The 14146-nt window shown below is 37.4% G+C and overlaps 1 protein-coding gene across 1 annotated transcript in view; it reads right to left on the bottom strand.

The window, feature by feature from the left end:
- The window catches only part of LOC124132728, a 29451-nt gene continuing 15305 nt past the window's right edge, over positions 1–14146 (bottom strand). Inside the window, exons 4-6 of the mRNA XM_048392473.1 lie at positions 12065–12266; positions 7520–9237; positions 1–5106 (exon numbers count right to left, since the gene is read on the bottom strand). Coding sequence (XP_048248430.1) covers positions 6–5106; positions 7520–9237; positions 12065–12266 — 7021 coding nt within the window. The 3' untranslated portion in view covers positions 1–5. The remainder of the gene's footprint in view (positions 5107–7519; positions 9238–12064; positions 12267–14146) is intronic.

Below are 14146 nucleotides of genomic sequence, written 5' to 3'. Positions count from 1 at the left end.
CCATGTCAAGGTTCTAGCCGACTGTGAAGAACTTTCAAAGGGTTAAATTTTGATGTTTCTGCCAAACCAATTTCATCTAATATAACCACAGGTAGGACATTTTCTTCCTTAGTTGACTCCCTGTAACGTTCTGCTTTCTCAAAGACTTTGATGATGCCATCTGAAGTAGATGATTCTGATCCTTGAAAAGCCACACAGTACAACTGAGGTAACTTCTGAAAATATGGATCAGTTGAATCATGGCCTCGTAAATTGCTCTTTATCAATTGCAATGATAATGACTTGCTACAGCCTGGTTTTCCAACAACAAAAATTGGAATTCTATTGAGAATGCTTATCATGATAACAAACACATTTTCCTGAAGAGCTGTGTTCTTTGCTATGCCATCCGGCAATTCCATTCTCCGTATAATATCTCTTTGTTCTTCATGTATTATCTTGAATATGTCTGTTTCACTCTCACTGTCTCCATGTCTCTCAAACACTCTTGACATGTTCTCCCTGTACTCCTTCCTACTTGAGGTATCAGGCAGTCTTGAGTGATATACATGTGCCAAAGCCAAAATAACTGCCTTTATTTCAAATTTCTGTCGGTTTTGAGTCAAACATTTATTCAGAAGTTCAATTTTCATTTTTAGTGTTTCTTGAAACCACTTTATCAGAATTCTACATCTGTTAACATCACGTAGGCTCACACAGGAACTTGATTGTTCCTTTTTTCTAATGAATTCTTGTGACATTGTCAGAAGTTCAACAAGACAAGATACAAGGTGTTTTGAAACAGCATCATAAATCATCCTTCTAATGTATGATTCTTCATCAGTTTTGCTGAGGCTTCCATAATCCCAAATGTAGTCAACCATACTCTCTGGCAGTGGATTCACTCTGTACACAAGCTTTGACTGCTCATCAGGCACCACTTTGTTATCCAAACCGGCAGTGAAAATACTCTCTTCAGTTCTCAGTTTGTAAGGATTGCAGGCTGCCATTGCTATAAGATTGGGTGCCAACATTCGTCCTTGACAGCAGTGATGACATATGATATCATTAATCAATCCAAGATGATTGCATGTGTTGATTTCATCAAGAAACACCCATACATGTTCATTCATGTTTGACAAAGCAAAAGCATTATTTGCCAGCACAAAATCAACTAAATCAGACTCTTCAACACCAGCATGGATGTTTTGCACTCTGAAAACCACACCACAAATTTTGGACAGATAATGAATGAGACTTGTTTTGCCACATCCTGTATCACCCATGAGTATCACTGGGATATGTGCACGCACTCGAAGGACAATCAATACCATCTTCAAAAGATTATCTGGAGTCAAAGCATACATTTCATCTATTTTCTTTAACTCCTCTTGTGGAATTAACTCTTGTTTGAAGCGAGCAACATGCTGCAATATCTTTTGCAGTTCAGTTTGATGCAAATCGGAAAACTCTGGCATTTTCCTTCCTATTTGAGTTTCAAATAACTTCCTGACACTAACTTCCACCATCTGTTTTGACCTGTAGAGAGCTGTAAGAGTATGGATATCTTGATTATGAAAGGCAACAATCAAGTGATTGCTTTGTGACCACTGAATCATACTGTCTACGCGCTGTGTCATTGCATGTGCTGTTGCCAATGTTTTTGCTATTTGCTGCTTGTCACTGACATGGTCACTACTAATATTTTGTCTGCTAGATTGCACTGATCTTGCAGCAAATTCCTTGGACATTTCAAGCAAAGCTTTCAATACCTGGGTTTTCACATCATTTACCTGACTTGTTCCAAGCATTCCTGCTACAGTCTGTGTCCGAAAGTAATGACTACAGGAAAATTTCTTTAACTGATCTGCCAATAGATTTAAGAAAACTTGAACAATTGTAAAAGACAGATCCGTGTCATATGAGAAATAGTATCTCAACAGTTCTTGGCAACGTTGTTCTTTCAGTGGTTTACACTGTTTTTCACCACTGAAGTACAAATCAACAATGTCCATTTCTCCTTTATCATACACATTCAGGAAATTACAAACAACTTGAACTGGACTACAAATTTCTTGACTAACACAGAAATTGTCATAGTTTTGCCATCTCACATGTTCCCGTTTAAAAAATGTGACTGTCTGAAGTGAATTTCTCAAAACACTATCAATTGTATTTGCAATTTCGATGTAAACATGATTTGTCACCAAAGTGAACAAGTCAGATTTATGAGAAATCGTCTTCAGAACAATGAGCTGAAAAAGCAGCTTTTCTAAGTCAAATGGGCTTGAAATCAAACCAATATCAATGTGGAGAACATGGAATGGTGACAAATCAAGACATCTTAACTTTCTGATCATTTCTGGTGGTGTAACATCCCCACTGAGGTGTAAAGTACAGACGTCCAGATTCTCTGTGTGAGCTAGTTCCTGTATTGTTTCTGATTTGCCTTGGCCAGGAAGATCTGAAGTAACAGTAATTACATTTGGAAACAAATTCTGAAGACATGTTTCCATTGATGATTCAGACAATGGTTGAACCTGATTCACTCTCTCTCCAAAATGATCCAAAAATGGGTGATGAGACCCTTCACAAACCACTGCCATTAAAACATTGCTGTACGCTAGCCTTTTCAAACACTCAACAAGCTGAAATTGGACATCATTGGATAATTTTTCAACAGACACGATTACAAACAGCTGTGGGTATGTTAGGTTTTGGGATCCATGGCACCTGTTTAATAGAAGTTCAATATCTCCCCAATGTGTATCTTCCAGACAAAAGAGAAGTTGATGAGGGAGAGGAAGGAGTCCTGTAGTGTTTTGATATAGTGCAAGCACTGTTGGAATGACCATGCTGCTGTTTTCATCTAAACTAGCAACAAAGATATTTCCTGGCTGAACAGCATCAGCTATACGGACAGGCTGTTTTGGTGCAGATGTGTCTTTTGGAAATGCCATTTTCTGACAAGTCAGCTCTGATAGTACTCTATCTAAGGTTATCCCAACTGTCTTTAAACCAAAATTATCTTGTGTATCTTTCATATCTACAGAAGACACCGTCTGATAGGTCATTCTGGCAGAATTTAGCTTTTCAACTTTGCAACCAGTATATCCAAGCAAATTCCTTGTCGTAGTTTCATCAGTCCCTTCCTCCAAGAACAAGTGAATTGTTCTTAATTGTTCAGGATAGAAAAAATTTAACCAGTAATGAGTTTGTCTGCAATTAGATAAGGCACTCTGCCAGATGGTCCAGGTGGTTTCAAGATGCTCACGGTGGGCCTCAAGATGACTGATGTCAAGTGTCCCTTTCAACAAACTTTTGCAATCTGGATAACCTGATTGACGCAATCTGTCCAATATGTTACCAATATCGATGGCCTCATCCACTTTCATAATGAATGATTCATATTCCATTTGAACTTTGTCCTTCTGATGTCCAGGAGTTTTTCTATTTGCTTCAGTATTCACCATCAGTAATACCCTGCTTCTTAGATCATTCAAATCTGTTCTGGTATGTGTTGTATGAACACCATGACTTTTGTATGCTAATCGTACACTGCATCCCTTTTCATCTGACATGAATGAGAATTTTGCACCTTTCTTCAATGTGTTTTTCACAACATCTTTTGTCATTTCTCCTCTATTGGCAACATTATTGAACAGAGCCTTAAGGCCATGCAAATGCGTCTTACAAACACTTATCTTTTCTGCTAGCTTTTCAACCTGAGAATCATTTACGGATTTACTCAGCACTGTAAGTACTTGAAGTACTGTCTTTTCTGATCCTGAATGCATCAAGGGACTGAGGAATCGTTTCACAGCTATCAATGCTGATACTGTCGACTCTTGAATTGACTGCTCTGAGTGTTCCTCAACGGCATCAATAAGATTACGTAAATCATCCATGGGTTTGTCCTTTAAGAAGTCTATCAGATGTTTTGATGTTGACAGTTCGTTGAGAACATGCTGGAGGTCATCTGTAACTAATTTTTCAATTTCATCCAACAGCTTTCTTATGTGACGTAGCTTAAATAGGGAAATATGATCAAAATTCTCATCTCTGAGTGCTGAAAATGCATGTACTGTTTCAGTAAAAGACTCATCTTCTACAGCATTATGTTGAAGAACTGATACTACTTTGCTGATTACTTTCAACTTCTTGTCATACTGTGAGTAGGCTCGGATTATTTCAAATGCATGCACTATCCATTCAGGAAAGTCAGCTTTGAAAATTCTTTCTGCAATTCTGATTTCTTCTTTCATATCTTTTGTGTCTACAATAATTTGTAGACAACCTAAATTTGCATCCTCTTCCTTGAATAAAGGACCCCAGATCTTCTTGTATTTACTTAGTCCATCTTTAACAAGTTCACCACATATTCTTAGTGTTACTTCAGGTATTTCTGAAACTCTTGTGTTTCCAAAAAGACAACAAATGTCCTCCACTGGATCTGCAGCTGTGTCAATTTCATTAACATCCATCTTTGAAAGCCATTCCTTTGTTGATTCCATGCATACTTGCCAATAGATGCCAGACTGAACTACTGTTGCCACTGTTTCTGAGCATGTAAGGAAACTTGTAAATGGCTCCCAATGTGTTTGATCGAAAATACTTTGCATTGGTACATCACCTTGTTGAAATTCTAATACTTTCATCTTGAGGATATCCTGAGCAAGATTTGCATCTGGGACATGAATGCCATCGAAAGAACTGATCTTTTTTAGCACTTTAGTCAACAATTGTTGATCCCTTTCAGCAACAGTAATTGCTTCTATGTGCTTAGTTAGTTCACCTTTCATTGTTTCATAGTCAGTATTTGAACTTGAAGCAACTAATATTTTACAAAATCCATCAATGTTCTTGTTCTTTGCATCAATAAGTTTCTTCATGAATTTTAGCAACAGGGTTTTATTTTCCAGCTTTGACTTGAAAACTCTTGCTATTTTCTTGGCTTTCTGTGCAAGTGGATTTTGCATGATGTCTTTCTGGAATTCACCTTCAATGTTGAATACCAAACTCCAAAACTGCCAGTTCTGGAGCATCAATATCAAGGCATCAATGTCATCTAAATCTTCCGCAAGACCTGAGTAGTTTACACCCAAAACAATGATTCTTGCATGTAACCTGAAATGAATAAACAGGAGTATATTTGGGGGAACTATCTTGAATAATGCTGAAAATTTATGTAAAATTGTATTTACTTCAAAGCACTTATAAATGTACACAAATTCAGACTTGTACACTTTGGACTTCAGACTAAAATTACGTTCCCAACAATCAATTTACGATTGAAAAGAAGCTATTCGAATGTTCTCTCAATTTAAAATAAGATCAGTCATTGTCATCTAGATCTGTGAAGATCCGGGGTAGAAAAGGTCTTCAGCAACCCATGCTTACCGTAAAAGGCGACTATGCCTGTCGTTAGAGGCGACCAACGGGATCGGGTGATCAGACTCACTGACTTGGTTGATGCATGTCATCGTATCCCAATTGCTTGGATTGATGCTCATGATGTCAATCACTGGATTGTCTGGTTCAGACTTCATTATCAACAGACTGCCATCATTTAGGTGGCATATTGCTGAGTGAGACATAAAACAACCAAACAAACATTGTCATCTAAAACAACAATCCTACTCCTGCATCCTATTGATCTTAACACTTTGATGTCTGCTAAGTTAATTAGAATTTACACACCTGTTAATGATAGACTCAGCTTAATTAGATCAAGTCACTGTCGTGAGTGTGTTAATAAATAATGGTAAACACAGCTTGTCATTATCAATCGCAATGGCTGAGCGACCATCAAAGAAAAGGCATATCAAACTTACACTTGCTAAGAAAGTTGCTTTAATTGTCCCACAACTGAAGCAGAAAGATTTAGCTGAGAAATATGTGATCAGTAAGCAGACTTTCTCAGATATTCTTAAACATATTGAAGACTATCAGCAGCAGGTTGAAGGACATTAAATCCTGACAAGAAGAGACAAGCTCAAGGAAAGATTGATGCTATCAGCAGCATGTATGAGTGGTATCCTCTGTGTTCAGAATAAAAATCTACCCCTATCTGGTCTCACATTAAAAGAGAAGGCTTACAAATTTGCGTCAGCTGAATATTGACAATTTCAAGGCATCAAATGACTGGCTTACTCCTTGGAAGCAACACTACCAAATCAAGTGTGAGTGGTGAGAACGCTAGTGTTGACAATGACATTCACAGGTACTAGTCCAGCCGGTTATGACCCATCTGATGTCTTCAGCTGTGATGAGACTTCTTTTTTTTATTGGACCAATTCCTTCACCTCGAAACTATGACTGTGGACACGATTTTGTTCTCAATGACTTTTTCAAGTAAAGAGTGTTTCAATGTGTATTTAATGCCAGCCCATGTCTATATTTCATTAACAAATACATGTGTATGCGAATAAATATGAATGATCAATTCTTTTCGTTTTGTGTCTTAAACCAGACTTTTTAACTGGTCCCAAACAAGTCTGAATTGGACAGATTCCACCACATTTAGAAAGATTGTAAGCAACCCTACACTGCTTAGCAGGTGTAACATGCAAGATGCTTGAAAAAATCCTTGTTCTCTGTAGATATAATAGCATTATGGCAGAATCCTCTTGAGTCAAATATGGGATCAGAGTTGATGCAGTGAATTCAGTGACATGATCTGATGTCTGGTTGCATATGCAAACCAGTGATGTTTGTAAATTTTCTAGATTTTCTACTTTTGAGGTCTTCCTAAGTCCCATCAAACAATGAAAATAGTCCCTTATAAGGTCACCTGAATAACGGAGAAATATTTGCAATGTGTGCATTTTTTTTATGACAACCCAGCTGGAATCAAACTATGCCAAATTGTATCAAATGTTTCTCCACATACCACAAATTTGCTGTGTATGAAATTTCATGATACATGCAGAAATGGCTGTGTTATGGCCCAAACTGACAACCATGTTTCACAATTCGATCAGAATCCTGTGAATAATTTCAGAGACACCATAGGTGGGATAATTCATCCAAAGTTTCAGGTGGAAGATGCAAAAATTAATGATGGGCAAACAACAAAAAGTCATCAAGGAAATAAGAGTTCCTGATAAGGTGAATGAAATCACAAATACTAACAATTTTGATGGGGTGTCAACATAAGTAAGGCTGTTGTACTATTGCTACAGTTAAACATTCCTGTGATGTTAAAGCATCCATGATGGCACTCCATAAATACTCAGGACATCATATCAGCTTTTTTGAAGGCTTGACATAGACCATTATTTTTCTTTAAATTATATGTCAGAAAAATTAACCAGGGTTACATAGGAGGTATATCAGATATGAAGTCTGAATATCTGTTGCAAATATGGTTGAGAAAAACAATTGCAACAGTCAAACTTGAGTTAATAAATTAATGGTGCATGGTACCAGTTAGGATCAGTCCAGTTCCAGACAAAATGGTGCTGACAGAAGGAAGGTAGGGCAGACAGATCTATACTGGTCTATAACTAGTTGATCAAATGATTATAGACAATCTTACCTTCTACAGACGTACACCTTGCCATCTTTAGTGGACTTATTTGTGATATCAGATAGAATTCCAGACCTATGTGACCTGTTGTTTCCTTTGAAAAGGTGTCCTTGCAGATGCTCTTGAAAAACTGGTAAAACAGTTGAATTTTGCAACACGTCTACCTTGCTCAACTTGTCTAGCAAATCATGAACACTTATTTGTTGGAGAAAATCAAATGTTTTGTTTTTAAGGGACTTTGTTAAATCTTCCATTTCAGCAATCTGTGGTAGTGACAAGGCCAATTCTAGCTTCAAGTAAACTTCTTCAAGGTCATCTACTTTGCACCCATAGGATCTTTTCACACCCAGATTACTAATAGCTGTGTCCAACCAACATTTGGCCCACTTTGCAATGACATCTGTGGTACTGTCTTTGTCCAAATACTGTATTCTGAGCAGATTTATGAACAGTTGATGTAGCTTAACATTCTTACAGCCAGCCAAGCATTTCAATACTTCTGTACGATCTTTTGTTTGACTGAACAAGTCTTGGAATGTGACCAACTTCATTGCTGCCTCCACATCCAAATCATCTTTGATTTGTGAATCTGTTATCATAGTTAAGCATGTCCTTTTTAGCTGGCCATGTATGGAATCTGTCATTGAGGATTCCCCTATAATGACATACAGATCAAGTAATTGCACAAAATGCCTTTGTTTTCCTGCATATTTCATCTCTTGCATGACCTTCATTTCAAACAAGTCTTCTATTTCTTCTTTTGAAAGACATGTGGCACATTCATCCTTCAACTTCTTCACCTGTTGTACTGTTGAGTGTGTGAGAATTTTCAGCAAGAGTTCACGGCAACCTTCTCTATCTCTGCAAAGATTTCCTGATATTTTTCTGATGATTTGTGACAAATAATCAACATCTTCACACAAACTCTTAGATCGTAAGTTCTTAATACATTCACTAACTTGTCTGATAAAGATCTTTGTAGGCAAGAATGGGAAGGCAAATTCTAGGAGTTTCAACACCTTACACTTCTCTTCAGGGGAAGTAATGTGTATGATGTATTCTGCAACCTTTGCAAATACACCAAGTGAATTTTCCGGAACTGACTCAGGCATCATTGCCTGGAAACTGTGAAGAATTTCCATACATATTTTAGTATTCAAATGTTTTGTTCTGTTTGAAATGCTGAATAGAACTATCAACTTTCCAAACATATATGATAAGACAGCATATGCATCTCTTGAAACATTGTTCTCATTCCTGTCAATGTATTCTTTTAACTCTTCAAGAATGTCTTTCAAATGCACACAAAAAGAGCATTTATGAAGGAAGTCAGAAAGGTTATCAACTTCTATGATTGAATCCTTCAACCCCTGAGAGGTGCATCGCAGAATGATGGCAGCAACGTGTTCAATGTACCCTTTTGAAATATCACACAGATCAAAAAAGTCACGGTTAACAGTTCCACGTTTGCAAAACTTAATTAGTCCAGAAGTTGATTCATGGGAGTTCCAAAAACGACCTTTTCCCAAATAACATACTTGATACATGTAAGAAACTGTTTCCACATTGGATGGTAAACTTGCTGCAAACCTCCAGATGTTACCATTGAAGTGATCCATTTTATAGAATTGGTATCCAATTGTTAACACATTAATTTCCACCTTGTCGATGATACGTTTGTTATTACTTGGTGATGCCACAAACACATAGAATTCTGTGTCTACAACCTGAAAATGAAGAAACAAGAATTTTGTCAATTAATCCACAAAAAACACAGGCTCTGTAATTCACCTCACTTTATCAGTCCAATAAGATGGACTTTATTGTAAGTATTTAGATAAACCTGAAGAACCAAAGTACCAGATCCCCCTAGAGGTACAGAACTTCACCTTTTTTCAGTGATATATACTTTGAAGGGAAGGATTTTCTAAACTTGTATTTTGTCTTGGCATGAATTGATTTTCATTTTGTCATTTCTCAGAACATTTTGGCTACCGTCAAATAACTGAGTGTGATGTTAACAAACAAAACAATCAAATAGTTTTTGTTTAATAGAAGATTGACAAATAAGGAACAAGTATCAAACTTCATTTATAAGGTGAACCTAGTGGGTTTTCAATGTAGAGGTATTTAACATAGATTTGACACCTGTAATTTTATTCGAAACAGAATGCAATAGGTTGAAAAGACACAAGGTTTATCTTAATTCTTCTTCTTTTGTTAGAATGGGAATGATCAGTTATGTGGCATCGGTTGAGCCTCATATTTTCCGTTGGTTTAAAGGTCAATTTCAGAGACCAGTGAAGATCAGTTTTTATCTGCATGTTTGCTTTATGTACCCAAACTTTCACCATAATACTTGAACCACTTCAATGAGACACAAAAAATTAAAGATGGAGATATCCTGTAAGCATTATTCAGATTAGAGACCATTTGCAATTTCCACTTGTTTAAGAATCCCATAACACAGTGCCAAAACACTCCCTTACTCGTGGTCACCACTGCCAGCTCATGCCATGCCACTTCCTCTTCCTACTTCGAGCACTTCACAAAGCAGGCCCACAGAAGCAGGGATGGTTAGACGGATATTAGCAGGATAGGTATTTAATATCATTAATATAAGAAAACTGTAAATAATTCCTTATCCTGCTTAGACCGTTTGCAATTATCTCACAGCAGACGGCGGGGATTGTCAAATGCATACCCAAGCCCAAGTGGTTACGTCCATATGTTATGGACTGGACTATGTTCATCCTAGGTCCGAATGTAAGTCGCTCTTCACTAGTCTCCATCTAAACCCCTATTCACTTGGGAGTAATGATGTACCCAGTAACAAATGGTAGGCACTACAATGAGACTACAGTTCGTTACCAAGTATACACCACAGCCCTAACACAGTAAATAACTCCATCAACTCGCTCTGGCAAGCAATGAAAGGTATAAAATGAGTGCAGTGAGAGATGGTAACAATGTACCCATCATCTCCTTCGAGGATTGAACCATGGATGTCCTCGACATCACTGGTTGTCGAAGGTAGTGTCAGTATAGCCTAGAAGCAACCCTCTTACCGAACAGTTAGTGTGTAGAGCCAACATAGAAGTCAATGCCCTTATTCTAAGGCTGTAGACCAGTATGTTCATATAGCCTCCAGACTAGGAATTCTTAACCAGGAATTCATAGTATTCTTGGAGATCTCAACAATAGACGACTGTGATGTTGAGAGAAACAACTGCTTTCTCTGTCGCCTCAATGAATGCCTGACCTCAACAGAACGCTGTAATGCCTTAACAGTTTAGTTTAAACATATTTCATTCACAAATTGAAAAGGATTAGGAACATGTTGTCGAACTTAGACACCCTTCTTCATATTTACAGACATTATTTACATGTGTCACAAGATGACAAAGGATTACTTGTCCAATAAGGAAATAGAAAGAAACATATACAGAAGAAAAGAGATAAACAAGAAAGAAGTGAGCAAAGCTCACATACCCCCGTTATCCCCGCTGGTCAACAACAAATAGTAAATAGTTCGTTAATTAATGAAATATTACATATTTCTAACTGATTTTAACTTCAATGTTTTAAAAACTAAGATTGAGTTCCAGTGACAATATATTAGCTATACAAAACCAATCATCAAAATTTCTAAATTCCATCATGTTTCCAAGAAAACAGCAAAAGACAAAACTTTCAGAATGTTATAAAAGATAAAAAAACAATCATAGCGGTTAATGTAGCAAGTTTGCTGAAGCTAGGACACATAATATTGTAAGCATGGATCGCACAAAAACTCTACCCAAAATTTATGTTTCACCATGTTCACCATGATTCCATGTAAAACGGCAAAAATTAAAAATTCACAATCTTCAAACTAGCAAATGGCACAAGTACTCATTGTGGTTAATGTGTGTAGAAAGTTTGGTGAATCTAGAGTGCATAGTTAAATAGATATAGGCCATACAAAACACCCACCCTAAAAGTTTAAGTTTCTAATGTTTCCATGGAAAAGGCAAAAATTTAAAAAGTTCAGAATCTTCAAACTAGCAAAAGGCACAAGTACTCATTGTGGTTAATGTGTGTAGAAAGTTTGGTGAAGCTAGGGTGTATAGTTAAAAAGATATAGGCCGTACAAAACACCCACCCTAAAAGTTTAAGTTTCTTAATGTTTCCATGGAAACGGCAAAAATTAAAAAGTTCAGAATCTTCAAACTAGCAAAAGGCACAAGTACTCATTGTGGTAAATGTGTGTAGCAAGTTTGGTGAAGCTAGGGTGCATGGTTGAAAAGTTATGGACCGTACAAAAGCTCGGACGGACGAACGGAACGCTATATACCCCCGATTTACTTCGTAAACGGGGGTATAATTAGACAAATTGTTTGTTCTGATTTTTTTATGTAAGATTGCACTGTATTTCAATATGTAATATATAGAACGATCACTATGACTGCTACGGCAATGCAATTAACAGTACTACCAAGACAACAGAATTTTGTTTACCAAATTTGAAATTAACCTAAGGCGTCTTTCCTTTAATTATACATGCATACTCACAGTGGTGTTGCCAAGTTGAGTGTCCCTTCCCTGTTGACATGTGGTCAATTCTGCTCCTTGTGAAGTATTTCCTGTCCCATTCTGACTTTTAGACAATGATCTTTGTCTTTTGTCTTGTGATTCCCCATCAGAAATTTTCTCTTCCTGTCTGCCTTGATTTTCTGAATTGTCCTTTTGTCGAGAATTATCTTGATATTCACACCTACAGAAAGATATCCACGAAATTGACTTTCTTGCTTATCTTTTATTTCATATTTGCAATATTATTCAGATTTGTTGGAATTAGGATAATAAAGTCATCCAACTTTGGAATGAAGTTAAAAGTGGTTACTGAAACCTCAAACATTCTTTAAATTGTCTAAAGTGTTAATTAAATAGACTCAGAAGGTTCTGTAGCTCAGCTCAAGTCCTGATTGCCCCATATCTTATAACATACAATCTCAAGTTACTTAGTGAAAGCTAGAGGTTTTTTATTGTACCTGCAAGTACTTGCAAATACTTGCAAATACAGAAGCAAACCCTTCACTGCTATATACCCTAAGCTCCTAACGATACAAGCAAATATATAGTCTAATGTCTGTAGTGGTAACCATACCTAAAAAGAATGACAATGATATAAGATTGACCTCTGACTTATTTTGAGTGAAACCTTTCAAAAGCAGGGTCCCAGCTCAGTATAAAATGTCAACGAAAGAGAATAAACAGTCACTGAAGCAGATTCCATATGACACAAAGGGCAAAACAGCCGTGAAAACTATATGAATGGATCACTGAAAACCTGTGATGACACCAGGAAGGTGTTCGCGAAAAGGGTGAGCATGTCGTCTTATTGGTAGCAGGTACAAACAAGATGCATGAAAAATACATGAATAGCATAAAGATATGCATAAAGAAGGTTCTAACTCCTTTGGGAGGGCCGGACAGATGAACAGAAGGGCCAGTCCTGGCAGCATATGCACATTCCTCTCATTACACTCAGCCCCTCCATTTGGACAATTGTGAATTCCCATCACCTGAGAATACTTCCAACCAAATATGGTTGATGTTTATCTCTTAGTTCCAGAGAAAAAGTTGTCAAAAAGCAATATAGCCAAATTACCCCTATTTGGACACGCCCCTCAGTCCCTTGGGGGGTCAGCCCCACCATTTGTACAATTTTGAATCCCCACCAACCAGTCAAATTTCATTAATTTCTAATTAGTGGTTCAGAAGAAGAAGTCATTTGTATCGGCGGCCATTCGGTAAAAAAATACAAAGTTGAAAACTAAAACTAAATGTTACTACTAAAGGCCAAAATACAATATAAATAGTCAAATGTTACGAAAACACGTCATAAGAAAAGAAAGAACAATGTGTACGAAAGAACGTCAGTGAGCACGAAAGGACGTTTTCAATAAAGAACGTCCGTGAGCACGAAAGGGCGTTTTCAAATAAGAATGTCAGTGAGCACGAAAGGATGTTGACAATAAAGAACATCAGTGAGAACGAAAGGACATTGACAATAAAGAACGCCAGACATAACTTTTGTCTTATTGAATAGTGTGTCTGGGAGATGTGTTCTTGTTACCTTAGACTAGCAACATACTAGGAACTAGGAACATACGAGGGCTGGCTGAAAAGTTCTAAGCCTAACTGTGAAAGACCTGTACCAAGTCGATGGTTTTCATTTATTTCTCCACATAGTCCCCTTCCAGGTTTACACACTTTTGCCAGAGATGCTGCAAGGCCTGGATGCCGGTCAAGAAGAAATTTTCTTCAGCCACCCTAAGAAAGTCATTCACAGCAGAAATGACGTCATCATTACTAGGAAAATGGCGACCGGCTAGTTCATTTTTCATTTTGGGAAACAGGTGGAAGTCTGACGGGGCCAAATCAGGTGAATAAGGGGGATGGTCAATTAGTTCGAAGCCACAATCATGGGTCGCTGACATGGCAACCACCGATTTGTGAACAGGAGCATTGTCTTGGTGGAACAAGACTCCTTTAGTGAGCATTCCCCGTCGCTTAGCTTTGATAGCTTCACGCAACTGTCTCATAATATCTTCCATTGATAGTCTGGCCTTTTTCAAGATAGTCAATCAG

This window comes from Haliotis rufescens, unplaced genomic scaffold (assembly GCF_023055435.1).
Source record: "Haliotis rufescens isolate VD_foot unplaced genomic scaffold, xgHalRufe1.0.p SCAF_11, whole genome shotgun sequence".
NCBI classification, from domain to species: domain Eukaryota; kingdom Metazoa; phylum Mollusca; class Gastropoda; order Lepetellida; family Haliotidae; genus Haliotis; species Haliotis rufescens.
The sequence above is the reverse complement of the archived record's forward strand: the minus strand, read 5'-3'. Positions and strand labels throughout refer to the sequence as shown.